General features: G+C 34.1%; 1 protein-coding gene across 3 annotated transcripts in view; it reads right to left on the bottom strand.

Moving 5' to 3' along the window:
- Positions 1-14,600, bottom strand: part of LOC134741045 (protein trachealess) — a 201,226-nt gene extending 186,626 nt beyond the window's left edge. For 2 of the 3 annotated variants that reach the window (XM_063673796.1, XM_063673814.1), the window contains exon 1: positions 14,345-14,599. In XM_063673796.1, coding sequence (XP_063529866.1) covers positions 14,345-14,478 — 134 coding nt within the window. In that variant the 5' untranslated portion in view covers positions 14,479-14,599. Of the gene's footprint in view, positions 1-14,344 lie in introns of all 3 variants that reach the window. The other variant, XM_063673805.1, reaches the window with a different exon arrangement.
- Between the last annotated feature and the right edge of the window lie 3,585 nt (positions 14,601-18,185).

Genomic DNA, 18,185 nt, shown 5'->3' with positions numbered 1-18,185 from the left:
AATTGAGAAGACCTGTGATATATACTTAATTTCTACCCCATAAAAAAAGTCTAATCCCGATCCTAACTAAAAATTAATAAGGATTTCAAATATGAACTCTATTTACATACAGACATAGCATATTATGAATTACGGAGTGATATCAATTTTGAGGTTATATGTCCAAAAGTGTGATATTTCCCGCGCTCTCCCGCCGGCAACAAGGATTAGGCCACCACATTATTTGGAATGATGTCGTCGCCTTTACGTTATTGTAACAAGGTATATTATGGCCTAATCCGACTCAGGTGTAATTTGGTGTGCCTATAGTAAACGAGGTAGATACGTTACGTTTCGTTTCACGCTGTGAATGTCCACCCGATGTTTAAATTGTTGTTTCTGTTCAAGCATTAACTTAATATTGTTAATAAATTTGTTACATGTTTCTCCGAACATTGTAAGGAAATTGTGACGAAATTATTCAATTTGGATTGTGTTCGATTAATTTATTTTGTCGTTTGTTCTTGCCTCCATGGGTATTTTTTTACTAACCTCTTAAAAATCATAAAATATCATAAGACATGTAGCATGAAATCTCTCTCTCATTACAATAGGAAGGAACTTTTAAATTAAGGGACTAACCGGCAAGCTTAGATTAGTCACTATCAAAATTGCTAACAATTAATGAGTTTAATGACATTATTATAATATTGCTAGTGAAACCATGTTTATAATGCGAATATGTAATTAATGTTTTGAAAGAAATATAGCGATGGCTCAGTTTTTATTTTATCTTCGTTTTCAGATTTACTTTAGTCGATATGCCAATCTTTGGAAGTGATACAGTTTTTATACTGTTTTTTGTTTTTTCCTACCATTTTCGTTTTAAAACCTACTATCTCTTTCTTATCGCGCGATAGCCCGCGCCTCTTAATTAGTACAGTCGGCGGCGGATTGTTATGCTAATTAAAGTGCTAAGTGCCGTTTTCGATTTGTCATCGATAAGATAAAGGTGTTAAGTTATTATATCGGATTATAATAGCTACCAGGTACAATAAAAACGATATACAAATAATAAAGTTCGTGGCACAATCGACATAAAGACATAGTATTATTTGCTTCTTTTGATCTGAGGACATCAGAAATGTGTGGTTGAAATCCTTCGAGGTTTCTCCCGAACACCTTGTATATTGTTTTTGATGTAACAAATAAACAAATAATGAATATAAAAAAAATATACCGACTGTATCATAAGTACTCTAAACAGTGTACTTGACAAATCATTAATCCCCTTTATCTAAAGGCCAAACTCCATCAAAAACTATAAATGTGCGATGTTAAGTAAGGTGTACTACCTCGAGCCCCCCGCCGCGCCGCTCACGCATTTATTTGTCTCTCACCTCGCGACACTAAGTGAAATCACCCTATAATTCCTCAGGCCATGGAAGAGTCACAACGCATAAGTACCTACATTAATTTCTTAGAAGTCCCGTTGCTACTCGTAACATAAATATTGAACATTTGTCTGTTAGTATAATAGACAAACTTGTATCGTAAATAAGTCGCAAAATTTTCCGCATCCACTCTATAGGAAAACAGTCACAGAAAAAAACTGAAACAGAGTCAACAAACATTTGAAGCTAATCTCCTAATTTACTTTTAAAATGCTGGCAATAATCAAAACGGCTGCTAATAGAGGCGACGACGTTTATTCTTACACCCCATTTAGGCTGCACTTGTGCAGGGGCTTGGGGTAACATAGAGTCGCAAATTTTACAGTCTTAAAGTGAAATATTTTTTCAGTACCTACGTATTATTACTATTAAAAAAGTTTTAGTTGTCTTTCCTCGTATGATATAATATATAATACGAGGAAAGACTACTAAAACTTATACATAGGTATTATAATATAATGCATCCATAGATATATTTTTATACATCTAAAAAACAGTTATCCCACCAAAAACATTCATGTAAAATGTTGCCAAGACGTGACTATATAATATATATGGCTCGCACTGTCAAAAAGTTGTCAGATCTCATGTAGAGCTAAGCTTCTAACTCTACACGCCCTAACTCTACTAGCCCTAACTTCACAAACTCTACACCTTAGTCAAAATATGTGACTTGGCCGTTTCGCTACGGTCACATGGGCGAAGGTGAAAAATGTATTCACTGTTTATTACTTTTCTCCTATACAGTAATAATAAATAGTTCTTTCAAAATTTCAAATCGACTTGCAATTAATTATAAGCAACGTTAATATAATTATTGTTGTTAGTTAATAAAAGATCTCATGGTCGCAATGATTGATTTATATAGTCATATCAACTTGCAGCTTTCCTAGTTGACTACGAAACCATAAAAACGCAAGATCTAAGAGCAGCTACCTAAGTTAATTCACTTCAATTACTAACTTAGTGGGTAGTAATATGACCCAGGCCATCAAAGTACATTCAAAGCAAAACAGTCATATAAAAAACCGGGCAAGTGCGAGTCGGACTCGCGCACCGAGGGTTCCGTACTTTTTAGTATTTGTTGTTATAGCGGCAACAGAAATACATTAGTGTTCCGTACCCAAAGGGTAAAAACGGGACCCTAGAAGTTTTCACAGATGATGTATTTCTGTTGCCGCTATAACAACAAACACTAAAAAGTACAGAACCCTCGGTGGGCGAGTCCGACTCGCACTTGCCCGGCTTTTTATTATTATTGGACATAAAAACTGCTCCGACTGCTCGAGATGTTACTTCTTGTCAAGGTCAATATAGGTTTTTATATAGGTATGAGTTGTTTATAGAACATATCGAATCGATAAACCGATAAAGCAGGTAATAATTTCTTAAATTATGATTTAATAATTTTATGTACATATAACGCTCTTGTAAGGAGTAAACAAGTAATTTCATTTAAGTTTTTAATATTTCAGAGCCGAGGTATGTAGGTATAATAATAAATACTATGGAAAATTATTGATACTTACTAAATCATTTCCTAACATCAAAATAAACCTTGTTTCGAACGGCAAGCTCCTTTCCTTTCTCTGTCGCTTCTGCCCTGTGCCCTTTCATTTGTGCCCAATTGCCTTGTCCTTTGGCACGTTTCTTTTATTTCCACCTTTTTTTATTTATCTTTCTTTTCCCTTTCAGAGAATGCGACAATTATTTGTAATTATGCAGGCAGTCTTTTGCAAATGATCGATTATTTTGAATTAAGAATGCGACTTTTTTTGTAGGTTTTTATATTTCAACAAAGTGGTGGACTAATTACCGCTTAGGTCGCTAGTTAGTTAGTATTAGTTGTTTTTTTTTAGTAGGCTAGGCATTTTCTTGCGGTATCCACTGTCGCTTTACTTTGTGTTTTATATAAGGAGTTGACATTTATGAGTTGAGACAGTAAAGTTATTTAATTTGTCTTTCAGTCGTGAACCGGTGATGCATGACGAATTTCAAACGATGTCTTACTTCTTTGCCGCTAAATACCATACGTCAAGTACGGTGCCAACCCACGACACCCAGATAGAGTATAACGGTCACAAGACTTACAACCAGCGATCAACTTTAATGAAATATGGTATAAAGATCCTATACTCAGCTTATTAACCAGCTGCTTTTGCATATGATTAAAGAATTCGAGCGAAGTGAAATGAAAATCAATAATTCAGAAAAATAAAGCACCCTAATAGGGTAATTCCGGGGTAGATGGCCATAAGGGCGAGATTGCCCATCGAAATATTTCATTATTATTATTATTGGGTTTATACGGGACTAAATTCTAATGGTGTTATTTACTTTTGATGAAAAGTATACGGTTATAGTTTTGTTCTACCCTAAGATTTTAGGCGTGGTCTTCTCTCCCGGACGAAAAGGAGAGATGGCCAGTTCAAGTTGGGGTATTATGGCCAAATGGCCGTGAAGGCACACAGTGATGTAAACGGCGATGAAGATGTATCTATCACGGATTAGGTATTTCAAAGGTTATCAGATATCAGTGACGATATCCCCCTATGCATGATAACAAATAAAAAAAGAAAAATTGAGCTCATTGGAAAGATAACTATTGCAGGTGTGGGAAAAAATATAATAAGCCCTTTCTCCTCCATAATTGCATTGAGTGCGTCGTTTGTTGGTATTAAGTGGCCTAAATGGGGTATAAAAATAAACATATATTAAAATGAAGAGTTATGTTATGGCCATCTCTCCTGTAATGGTATGCTCATCACTCCCGGACTCCTCGGGAGAGATGGTCAATTGTAAATTTTTTAGAAACATTTTTTCAAGCTGATTGCAACAGAAATATTTTTTTGTTCGTTTCATTTTCGAGTCAATTGATCAAAGTTTATGAAAAAATAAAGATGTCTTTAATTACATGTAAACTTATTTTATTATCGCGTGCTAAAGAACTATGGCCAACTACCCCGGAATTACCCTAATAGCTTTCACGTCCATGCGCTTTCCACATTTGAATTGAATTAAAACAGAAACGCAATAACCGCAATGTCAACAGTGAAACCACCCACAACCGCATAATCTCCATTTTTGCCAGATACGGTAAACAACGTAGTTATGCTTGGCTTGGCGAGATTCCTTGGATTATTACACAGGCTAACGTTGCAGAGTTTTGTCTTAGTGAAGAACAGTCATACATTAGTGATTGATCATGAAAACCAAAGAAAGCTTTAAGTATTATATTTACATAACATAACTTACAAATTGTAGACAAGCCACTACAAAAAGTTCAGTATCACTACAAATTTTCGTACGCATTGTAAAAATTAAATATACAATTTTTAATTCATTTTTAGGGTTCCGTACCTCAAAAGGAAAAAACCCTTATAGGATCACTCGTGCGTCTGTCTGTCTGTCCGTCTGTCACAGCCTATTTTCACCGAAACTACTGGACCAATTAAGTTGAAATTTGGTATACATATGTAAGTTTGTGACCCAAAGACGGACATGTAACGCAAACAAATGAATTTTAAACATGGGGGCCACTTTTGGGGGGGTAAATGAGAAAATTAAAAAATAAAGTTTTTCAAACTATATCGTGTTACATATCAAATGAAATAGCTCATTGTGAGAATCTCAAATATATTATTAATTTTAGGATAAACAATTTAGAAGTTATTTAAGAAAATAGGCAAAAAATGACCATTCCCCTCCCCCCTTTATCTCCGAAACTACTGGGTATAAAATTTTGAAAAAAATAAACAAAATAGATCTTTACCTATAGATTACAAGAAAACCTATTAGAAATTGCAGTCAAGCGTGAGTCGGACTTCATTACTTAGTTTTTGATCCGACCCCTACGGGTTTTTTAAAGACATTTCACACTCACGTTTCACATAAAAAATACATTGTTTAAATTGTGTAATATACGGAACCCTTGGAACGCGAGTCCGACTTGCACTTGGCCGGTTTTTTTTAAAGAGAAAAACACAATAAACGCTAAAAAACATATTGAACTTGATTGATCCTAAGACAAACACGTAATTACCTACCCACTACTAATTAAATACCAAAATTGCGTCGCAGTTTGATGAAGAACCATGTTACTAGTTAGTAGTTCACCGATGCTTCTACACTAATTTTCCAAACACCATCGACCACTAATGTCGCTAGTTCCCACCATTCACTTGACAATCCTCGCGACAAGACCAAATTAATTCTATGGACCAATTAAGTTCCGTGCCCTTAATGTTATCTACCTACAAAAGTTCAGGATTCAAAGACATTTAGTGTCGACTTAGCACTACTGTTGCTTAGCTTAGGATTTATTACGATAGTTGACTAGAATTAATTTGCGTGCGCTTATTGAAACCACATGATGAGTAGAGGCGACTTGCTTCTGTAAATCTCCTATCAGTAAGTACTAAGGTACTTAAAGTTACCGATTAATGTAATGATTACTGTAATAGTCAAGTGAAAATTTAACGTCGTATTTTGCTAAACTACTTTTATTTAAGATTAGGTTCCAATCTACTTGGATGTTCTAGTTAATTATAAATACAAAAACTATTTTAGCACAACGTCCTAATTTCCGTAAATACTTTTCCATAATTAAGGCTTAATGCTATCAATACCTTCGGCAAATTGGATTTGAAAAAACACAAAATCAACACCGGGCCACCGTAGTCTACATGGATAAGCCCTCATTTGGCAACGGCATCGGTCTTTAAGGTTGACGTTTTTCTTCTATAAATAAAGCACGTCTTTACCAGACTAATTGTGACGTATTTTACGATCGAAGCAGTGAAAGAGAATTAAAGCCAATTGAAGATAGTATAGTTTTTTGAGATCGGCCTCGATTTATGATGGTAGAGATTCTGAGCCCATATATGGTGCATGTTTGCTGGCTTTTATTGAGCATTTTTGTGCGCAAAGTACTTGAATAAAGGTTTCAGCGGAAATGATCGTAATTGTTGCCCTGCATGTTTGAATATCGATGGAACTAAATTTATTTTTATCTTTATATCTTCTCGTAAACGACTAATTCCTTTCTTGGAAGTAATCCAACCTAAAAAGCTTCCTTTAAACGAATTAAGCGAAAATTTTGTAGAAACCTATCGAATTTCGCTTACAATCGAGTAAAACACCATAAAAGGATTCCCATACCGGTCATTTGAGCCGCATTGGTATTTTTACAGACGATTGTCATTAATTATGGATGATACATGTACTTATATATAAAGAGAAAACAGAAGGCAGACTAAATTCGTTCCAATCGACACCAAACGCTAATGAAGCGGTCCCAAATGCAACAGGCCATACTGACGATCAAAATAAGAACAATTTTTGAAATTCAAATGGATATTTTTGTTGTTTTCATAACATTTCAACTTCAATGAGCTCTGCAAATTTGATTCTTATTGTACTAAGAGAGTGTTGAATTTTCCTTCTGTCATGTTGAATTGATTAATCGTCAATTCTGATTTGACAGTGGAACTTTTTGGCAGTAAGTAAAAACTGAACTATCGTACTATACGTCCGGTTTTCAGAAATTGCGGGTTTATAAGAGGACGGCATAATGAAATGGCATGTGTAAATAAATGCAGAATGTTGGACAACGGCGGCCACTTTAACATTTTCAATCCATCATGTATGCATATCATACCTTCAGAAAGTATTTTACATGCTAATTAATGACCATTTTTGTCATTGCTGTCTAAACAAAAACTAGCGCTACACACAGCATTAATGAATTGTTGTGCATTTAGAAAAATATGTCACATTGCATCTAAATACGTACACCTACTTTTATGACTTAATTTATATTTGTCAGGTCTTGGCGCTTTCAAGAGATTATTTGTTTTTAACGTATTCTTATTATATAAATGATACATTTCTAAATAAATTAAGGTAATAAACTTCCAAACAATGTCTACAAACATTTCATATAATAAAACCCTCCAAGTGCAAGTCAGACTCGTGCACGAAGGGTTCCGTAGCATTCACAAAAAAACGGCAAAAAAATCACGTTTGTTGTATGGGAGCCCCACTTAAATATTTATTTTATTCTGTTTTTAGTATTTGTTGTTATAGCCGGGCATCTGTGAAAATTTCAACAGTCTAGCTATCACGGCTAATGAGATACAGCCTGGTGACAGACAGACAGACGGACAGTGGAGTCTTATTAATAGGGTCCCGTTTTTACCTGTTGGGTACGGAATCCTAAAAATTTACTGTCATAGCGACCATCATGCATTTGACAACGCGAAAATTATATTGCATTTGTTATTCTTAACGAAGCGAATATAAATACAGTCAGCTACAGAGAATTAACCATCTCTAGATATTCAAAGAGAAGACAAAGCGAATGGGCAATATATATTATGTAACTGATTGTAAAAAGTGATTTGGACATACTAGTTTAAGTACTATAACATATATATGACCATTATTTTTCCCTGAATGAAGACAAAGTTTCTAAAGGCCTTCATAGCAATAATACTTCAATACTTACTTATTCACAAATCAATTCCCTAAACCCATTCGGTCTTTCGAATGACCGTCATAAGAGCCGCTGTCCCCGCCATTATAAACTTGCGTCGTAATAAGCGTATGCGCAGCGCAAATTACACCAAAATGGCCGCAACCTTGTCATTTCGCTGGTCATCGAGCAATGATTACTATACACGATCCATTCATTCGTGTCGTTCGGGTTTTAGGTCCTTTGATGATAGCAACGGGATATACCTACCTACATAACGACTGTCGCTTAAAATGAATGATCAGAGGCTTAACAAAAAAAAACACGCAGGCTAAACAAATTAAAATTTTATGACTAAGTGAAAGATCTTTATAAATATCTTTTGAGTTTTATTCACACTTCGAGGAAACTACTGGCCTAATCCCAAATGAGCTTAGTTTCCCCTCTGGGTTGGAAGGTTGAATTGCAGTCTCTTTGAAACGTGTCAACAAAAATAAATAAATAAAATTACAAAAAAAAGAAAACCGACTTCAAAAAGGATAAAATAAAATATATGTTATCATTTTTAAGTATATACGTTACCAACTGATATGTTTGAAGTCGGTGCCAAGCCAAATCTTGAAGCGTGTCACGACTTTGGTGCGATTCGATAAGGGTGCGGCTGTATGTGCTCGATTGTTTAACACGAAAGCAATGAACATATTCTCTGTAGGTACCTTTTGACACATGGTCGAACCCCCTTGACGCAGTCGCAAAAATTACAGGTCATGAGTTATTAGCCTATGCTTAATTACGTAATAGGAAAATATAAAAGATAATTAACACTGTTACCCAATTCACCATACACGTGCCTTTAAAAATTGAGGAGTTTCCTCAATTCCTCATGGATCCCATCAATCATCATTAGATCAGAACCAAATTTACATGGAACTATTTATATGGATGTAGTTCCTTTCGAACAAAAAAAATATTCAAATTGGACCACGGGTCTCGGAGTAATCGGTTAACATCTATAAAAAAACCGGTCAAGTGCGATTCGGACTCGCGCACGAAGGGTTCCGTACCATTACGCAAAAAACGGTAAAAAAATCACGTTTGTTGTATGGGAGCCCCACTTAAATATTTATTTTATTCTGTTTTTAGTATTTGATGTTATAGCGGTAGCTAGCTATCACGGTTCATGAGATACAGCCTAGTGACAGACGGACGGACGGACGGACGGACAGACTTGTTACCCTTTGAGTACGGAACCCAAAAATAATAATCCAACCCAACTAAATACAGAACCTCCTGCTTCTATGGAATTGAAGTCGGTTAAAAATACACCCGACAGCGAAAGCTAAATATCAGTCAAATTGTTGTAGATCTTAAATAGTACGATATTTCTAAATTAAAAACCACTAATGAAAAAGATGAAAATCAGCAACATTACACACATTAATTTAACCTAAAAGCCCTCTATATTCAGTACTGATAACGAATGTCACCTTTGACGAATGAACAGCAAGTAATTAATGTAAGTATATTAATAATATGTTTCTTTGGGGTTATAAATGGCATGTATGATCTTTTCCGCCCCGTATTAATGTCACGTATACAGGTTGGAAAAAAAATTATGGGCCCTGAATTGAAAGTGCCTTAAAACCTTAAGTTAGTTCTTTTTACTTATAAGAAACATTATTTTATTTTTAATAAAAAGAAACAAAACCGCATTCAGATTTTAAATTATTTTTTCAATTTCGCTTGTCAAAAAATATTCTTGAGTACTAAATAGATACTCGATTTTATGGATATATTTACGACAGACGAGTGTAAGAGCTAATGTTTCTTGGAGAAATGTTATCATTAACATTAACTGTATCGACTAGTAGAATAAAAAAGCGAATGTATGTTTTTGAATTTTTAGTCGGTTAGATTTCGGGCGAATTTAAAAAATCTTTGAATGCAGTTTTGTTTATTTTTAAAAATAGAAGAATGTTTCCTTAAAGTAAAGCTAACGTAAGGTTTTAAGGCACTTTTCCTCCAGGGCCCATAATTTTTTTCCACGCTGTATATAGTATCGTATGACTTATCGTTTTATAATTGTTGTAAATAATAAGCCGTTGCTGCGCTCGCAGGTGATTGTTTGATACGCAGTACATTGTCAAAGGTATACTTAGCTAAGTAGCTAATTATATTACCTACTTATTGTTATTACTTATAATTGATAACTGGGTGTTTAGTTTCTTTTCATTTCTCATGCTCTGAAAGAGGGTCGTTGCTGTTCTAAAAGGTGTGCAGAAAATGATACGTGTCTGCACTAGAGCATTTTACGTTCGAAGTACGATTTTTAATTTTTTTTAAGATAAGCAATTGAAATTTGAGTTTAAATGGATTTGTTATACAATTTCCATTCTGATATTAGACTGTCCATTCCATAAATAACGATACTTTTGCATAAATTGTTAACTGAAAGTACCCTTAAGAAATACCATAAAAATGAATACTTAGTCATGTCTTAAAGAAAACACATGCATTTTACTTTCCTCGTATTCGAAATGAAAAGTAGAGTGTTTAACTCGGGTGAAAAGCATCATTTCAGCCTCGGACTATTGGCGCTCTCACTGCGTTCGAGCGCCAAAATACCTCGGCATAAATGAGTGCCTTTCATCCCATGGTTAACAATCTACTATTTCATATCTTATGCTCTGAAAGTGGGTCGTTGTTATTCTAAAAAGTGCGCAGTAATACGTATCTGCTCTAGTGCAGAAAAGTGGTGTACTCCTCTGCGTCCCCATCCCACGAGCAACTGGGCGGAAACAAAATGGAAGAAAATAGTGGTTTTATTTCCCCGCCTGGAATAATTGGTAATGTTCTAATTTTACTAATCCCGCATTGAATCTTTTTTTATCAAAAATTATGTAAGTAAATTGTTAAAATAAATTGTTCTTGATTTCTTTTTACTCGATTTCCTAAGGCGGGAACCAAAAGAAATACGCCAAAAATATTATATTTATTTAAACCTTACATTTGCGTAAATAAGCAAAGGCAGAATCTTATACAGTTTTTAAAGTTATTTAGCACTATATTCATGAAAATAATATAAAATATACATAAAAATTGCTTATTTTATTCATTAAATTGTTATTTAATATTTAAATTCTTTAAAATACTTTACTTATGTTGGCTGAATGAGTAATGCCTCAATGCCATTGACTATTGGGAGTTTGGGAGTTTTAGAACGAAAAAGTAAAAAAATAAAACGTAAGAGGCAATCCCGCTCTTTTTCATACTATAATGAACAAATCATTTTAAAATGACTGTAGTTTGTTAAAATATGTGTGTTTTCATAAATATTGCAATCTAAATGTTTTTCGCTAGGGGTTTTTTATCTTTACACATGTAGTCTCCGATTGCAAGTCCTAGGGAAAAAAATCATGGCCGTAGGTCTATTAGGTACTTTATTTACTGATTTTGCAAAATTGCCTTGTCCTGTTTGGTTTCCTCGCATTCGATATGATAGTGTTTAACTCGGGTGAAAGGCACCATCTCCGTTCGGACTATTGGCGCTCTCGCTGCGTTCGAGCGCGAAACTACCTCGACAGAAATTGGTGCCATTCAACCCTTGGTTAACAATCTACTATTTCTATGTAATTTTTTGCTGTTGCGCAAAATACTTTTTAATATTGCGGATAAAGCTAATGGACCATGGACATCACCATCAAACCTTACTTTTGACTCTGATGGATTGGTATCGTTCAGGTCGTGTCATACCAGAAGGTTAAGGAGTTAGCAGAGGATCGGACGATCGGACGACGACGAGTTGGAGATTGCTCCACCGACAAGATCACAGCTCTTAAATACAGGGTGGCTAAAAAATATCCCGTTGCCTGGGAGGTTTTGGGATTATACTGAGCAACTTAACTAACCAGAAATCGCGAAAAAAAATTACCCTCCTATAGAAAATGGACCAGCCAAAATGTATGAAACAGTAAAATTTTTTTTCGCGATTCGGAGTTGATTCCATAGTAAAAGTTGCACACAGTATAATCCCAAAACCTCCCTGGCAACGGGAATGCACTTATTTTTTAGCCGCCGTGTATACAGAAGAATTAATAAGACACTAAAATACCTACACACACTAATAGTGCTTTTCAGTAAAATTTTACATGATAACCAAAAACTGACCAAGTGTATCGGACTCGTGTTCCGAAGGTTTTTTGTCATACAAGTTTAACGAGTTTTTTTTCTTAAGGCCAACTCACGCTTGACCTGCTTTATAATTTATCTGTATTACAACATACAGTTCCGTACCAAAAAGGTACAAAAGGAACCCTTATGGTGCGACTATGCATGTCCGTCTGTCTGTCTGTCTGTCACATTGCTAAATATCTCGTGAACTTACTGAGGCTATCGATTTGAAATTTGGAATAGTTATGAACAGCACTAACCTTAACACATTGGAAGTGTATTTTTTTTTAATTTATTAATTACGAAAAATGCCCAATATAAAGAGGGGGCAAAAAGTCTAAGCCTAGTTACTAGATCGAGTGGGATATAATTTGAAAGAGCTCGAATTGAACGTTATAAAACAATTTTTTATTTATTTTTGCATAGTGAAAAAAATTTACTTATGAAGGAAAATGTGAAAAAAAACCTCCCCCCCCCCCCCTTATCTCCGAAGTTTACCAACGAAAATGTTTGTAATTTTTATAGAATACTATATAGAATTATGTTGTTAAAAAAACGTATAACCTTATACAAAATGACAGTTTGTTGTTTGTTGATATCAGCTTATGCTATAGGCAAAATGAATTTAGGATAAATTGTTTGATAGGATAAATCTGGGATTATTAATTAGATTTATATAGAATTATCATAAATATTACAGGAAAAATATAATGACACCTCCATCTTAAAAACTTTTTTTTTTAATGATTATAAATCCTTTTCTAATTTAATTTGCAATTTAAGCCCATTTGCGGGTGTTTGTTATACTTGAAATGTCTATGAGATTAAACTGAAAATACATTCTTTGAAATAAAACAAAAATTGTTGAAATCGGTTTACATCATAAAGAATTATGTATCCTTGAAAAAAAAAACATACATACAGGTCGCGCAAATTAGTTATCTAATTCGCCGATAGATGGCGCTGTACACAATTACGCTTAGTATACTTTTAGTCAAGTCTTTCGTGATCCTATTTCCATGAGAAAATTGAAAGTTTGTACGGAACCCTCGGTGCGCGAGTTAAACGAACTCGCACTTGACCGGTTTTTTTATTATAACGTCATGTTTAAAGTTCTCATAAAATTGTTTGATTATTACATGCATAGATATAGCAAAACAATAAAAAGGGGCATTTATACATATATGGGAGTCACTTCACTATATAATAGTGAAATGCTCAGACCATTTCTTAAGTTGTACATTCTTTTATTTTAGATCAAGTATGTATCATTCAATATATCTTAAAAAGGTATGCGCTTTAGCACAATCCACTCAAATCAAATAAGATAATCATTTCACTATCCCGACGATTTCCTTAAACCGGCAGGTTATGCGACAAGTTATGTCGACGACAAAACCGACCGGCGTGCCAGCCACCATATTTAACCTTACCGCTTTTTGTCACTATCGGCTTTTTCGATTGCCGCTTTTTCCCAACTAGCCAGCGCTCGCCGTGATTGGTAGTGTTGCTATTATAAATGATTTTTAATTAACGTTGATGGTGTAGTGGGGATGTGACATACCTGCCTATACATAAACTATCTAAGTACTTAATGAGGCGTAATGTTTAAGTTCGCTTTATTACATGTACTAATACAAAACAGAGGGCCTACAGCGAACCACGTTCGACGTGTTGCCTCTCTGTCGCACTTGTAAATTCGTACGTAACTGTGATAGGGAGGCAACACGTCGAACGTGGTTCGCGGTAGGTCCTCAGTTCCGTTCTTTAGATACTGTCAGAGTAGTTATTAACATCTATGCCAACAGGTGTCTGTTATGCGTAAAATAATTTACCATTTGTTTTCATGTCATTGGCACGTTTTGATGAAAATTAAATCATTAAAAATAATCATTAAAAATAAAAATAAAAATTAGCTGTCTACATAATTAGACCGCCTGTTGTTACCTCTATCCAATTGTCTTTGTTTGATTCTGTACATTTGTATTGTAAAATTATTGCTAAGCATCCAAGTTGCAAGATTACCTAGGATCTTCAGCGGAAAATGAAGTGTTTTTTAAGCGTGTGTAATAATAATTATACATATTTCATAATCGCCTTGAAAGATGCATCCATTCGTATCATAAACTCAAACTTACTTGTAATAAATAAGAAAAGAACTGTGACATGACGTGAAGGTCCATGGGCGCACCGTGCTAGTGCTACACCACGCTGTGCATGCCGTGCATAGTGACTCAAGCATCAACAAACAACAACACAAACTCACCGGTAGTAGGGGAAGGGCTGTGGCACGTGCAGATCCATGGGCATGGGCGCGCCGTACTCGTGCTGCACCATGCCGTGCATGCCGTGGCCCAGCATGGCGGCCCACGGGGACGCGAACCCGCCTGGGTGCTCCATGCCTTACGCATCCATCGACGTCGTTTGCATCATTTAAAAGTCACCCAAGCACTTCCATTGTATTATACCGTCCAACACTCAAACACTAGTCAGAAAAAACTTAAAATTTTATGAAAATATCCGATGGAATCACTAGAAAGCACTGGATACGAATTTTAAATTGAAATTCTGATGCTTTTAATAGTATGAAAATTGTTATAACACTGTCAATGCATTTTACATGTTCACACGAGTCAACGTTCAATTCGAAGATTTCTATTTTCTTTTATGTGATACTCTTATTCTATTTGAACTGCGAATTGTTATTTAAATAACTGTTCTAGTTATTTTATTATATTACTTACGAGTAATGTGGTTTTACCTACTTATATCAATCATTAATTTAATGTTGAGGTATTTTTTCATGTCAGGCAATAAAAAGGAAGGAACTTTTAAAGTGAATAATTGTTTTCCCAGTTACTTACTTACTTATGATTAGTTAGTTATGATTTTGATAAAATAGTTATTTGTACAACAAGAGAGCAAAGTTTTATATTTCTTCGAGTGCTTAGTTTGAGCCCCGTGCGAGAGAAAGATTCTATAATAGATTCACGAGCGTAGCGAGTGAATCCAATTTAGAATCTTGAGCGTAGTTAGGGATTCAAAAGGGCACGAGATTTTCACCTCAGCAGTAAGAGCATATTAGACAACCTGTTATTGTTATTAAGTTTAATTACCGCAATCAATCACAAAAACAAAACGAAATAAATTTTAGTAAAATAATATGGAAAGAACGAATATGGAAATTTTAAACTTCATTTTCATTAATTAATTATTAAAAACTCATACCCGTGTTTTGGAACGATGCGTGTTTTTCGGGGGCTATTATAAACCGTTAATATACCGTTTATTGTCGTTGAATTTTTTTTTGTCTCTTTCTCTTTGCTACCGACGTGAACGGGACAGAGATGATAGAATCCATGTATTTCGAACTTGTATTAGGCCCCGTATGTTGAAATGACATTTGAATATAAAGGTTACTTGAATGTCCTTTTGTCTCATTCAGTGAGCAAAATGCAATTTTGCTCACTGTTTTTAAGTAGCAAAGTACCTTTGTTCGAGTTGCTGAGGTGAAAAAATGATTTACCTACGTTACAAGTTACAAACTCTTTCTTACCTAAATATATATACGATTTGCAAATTATGATATGATTTATATTAAACACATTATTAATTTATTTTTTTATTATTAAATGTAATATTATTCAATTAACTCTATTATGTATTATTGTGATAATGATGTGTATGCTGTGTGACGTGTAAAATTATTCATAATTTTATCAATAAATTTCTCATTCTCATTATTATCGTCCACTTATTATTATTTGAAATACTTAAATGAACTGAAATCATTAGTCCTCGAAATAATTGTGTTTTTTGCACTCTTTGGGGAATAAAAGATTGTGCGAGTAAACTCTCTATTATTGTATATTTAATTTATTTAACAATTTATTATTGTTTAATTTTGCATACTGAGATACCATTTGGCAGTTCAATTTTGAATAGATAGTTGATAGGTTGTTATTTGCAAGTTTAGGCTACGATACATGTGTACACTAATACATATATTTATTTCGTAATAATGCAATCCGGCTGCTTTATCTCGGCTCCGCTCTCAGGACAGCCGAGTCAACAGCGGCCCGCTATCACAATCAAACCTGCCGATTAGCAAACATCTTAGATGACAGCTCGACAGCACCAATACCCAGAATCCAATCACCACACAATACTATTAAAATATGCGATTAAATAAACATGACGCTAATTAAAAATCAACATAAGCAGCGATATTTTTCTTGCTCGTATTCTGCAAAGTTATCTAAATGATTTGTAAGTACATACTGCAAATATAACATTTTAATGACGAATTTAGAATTCTCTCATTTCTTCACTCTACTGAGAATACTTCTCTTTCTAGGCTTATTTTCTATACTTGTGAATCCTGACCTCTGCTATAAATAGAAGTAAATAAGAAACATTATTTATGCTCATGTTTGATTATTATGCGTATAATTCGTATTATTACTTTTACTTGGATTATCGCCGTTGGTTTATCTTTATATTTCTTATAAACTGAAATAGATATCATACACTAAAGAAAAAGTGACCAAGTCCACCGGTGGCCGAGGCGGTGGCGAGTTTATATTTCTTGTTACATGCAGGAAAATTGTCTTGAATGACAGGTAGTAGGTAGGTACTTAAAAAAAATTTTCAACCACAATATGTATAGGTTATTCGTTCAGCCTGTACCATTAATTGAAGTCGAATTTCAAAAAGTCTAAACACCTTATAAGGAATTATTCAACGTCTACTGTAGCAATTTTATTGCCATTTGCAACTTTTAAATTAAGTAAATTGCCCGTTTTAAATTGGGTATTTTTATTTTACTTAAGTAATTGATTTTTGTATCTGGTATCTGTTTTTATGATTCCTACGTGCTTCGTTATCTACTTACTTATAGCCCATAAAATTATTCTACTTACGTAAACAAGCGATTAATGAATCCAAAATAGGTACGAATACATATTTCAGTAAGTAAGGTATGTTTTGTACATTAATGACCTAATAACATGTCATCCTTAATATTTGAAATGATTTTACGTCCAGGCCTACGTACCTACAACCTACAGCAATTCACATCACTTATTAGCCTTAAAACTGTTACAACCACTATTATCTAATAAAATAGAATTATATGAAAGTTAACACAATGAAAACTTTGGTCCCCAAATGGAGAGAGAAGAATGCATTGAAACCTTAATATCGTATGCTACATTTATTTAGATCTGATGTAATTCAAACTTCGTTATTGAAAGTTGTATCACTAACTCAATTAATTTGTAATTATTAGTAGGATGCTAATAAAATGCAAAACTACCTATTGAAAACGCTTGATGATAATTTTTATTTATTATCACACCTCGTTAATAATTTTATAGCAAGTTTTAATCTTAGAAAGCAATAATATTATGAAAGTAGCTTTATATTTATGTTAATAGATATTAAATAACCCATTAAATTAAATTTCGTCTTAAGTAGGTAAGTAGTAAAAGTCTAATAAATAAATGCACTGAACATATTAAATTTTTATAAATATATTTTAATAAATTATACTAGAGTCGTTTAATGTTAAAATAACTACATAGTTATATGTATTATATTTATTGTTTTGTATTCTATTTATTTCATACACATAAAAGTTTATAGCTTACACTTCCACGCTTACATGCACGTCACGTAACTTAAAGAAAAACTGACAAATTATCGTTGGACTACTTAATTACAGATCTTAACTATTTTTTTTTATACCACGTCGGTGGCAATCAAGCATACGGCCCGCCTGATGGTAAGCAGTTACCGTAGCCTATGAACGCCTGCAACACCAGAGATATTACACGCGCGTTGCTGACCCTTTAAACTATGTATGTACCTAGCAAATTTATAAAATTCACCCAAATACCAGGGCCTGAGACAGTGTTAGGTCTTTTGGAGTCCGATGTACGCAATTTTTTTTTGCATAGTTATGAGTTTTGCACTAGGCTAGGCTCCTACGACCTAATGGCCTACTAAAAATTTCTCTAGGCTTTAATTAAATCTAAATTATTTTCAATTTGAATAGTGTTGTATGTTTGGTGTGATTCGATTTTAATACATATTAAATTCTATTT

This window comes from Cydia strobilella, chromosome 1 (assembly GCF_947568885.1).
Source record: "Cydia strobilella chromosome 1, ilCydStro3.1, whole genome shotgun sequence".
Lineage (NCBI taxonomy): Eukaryota > Metazoa > Arthropoda > Insecta > Lepidoptera > Tortricidae > Cydia > Cydia strobilella.
This window is presented reverse-complemented; position numbering and strand designations above follow the sequence as displayed.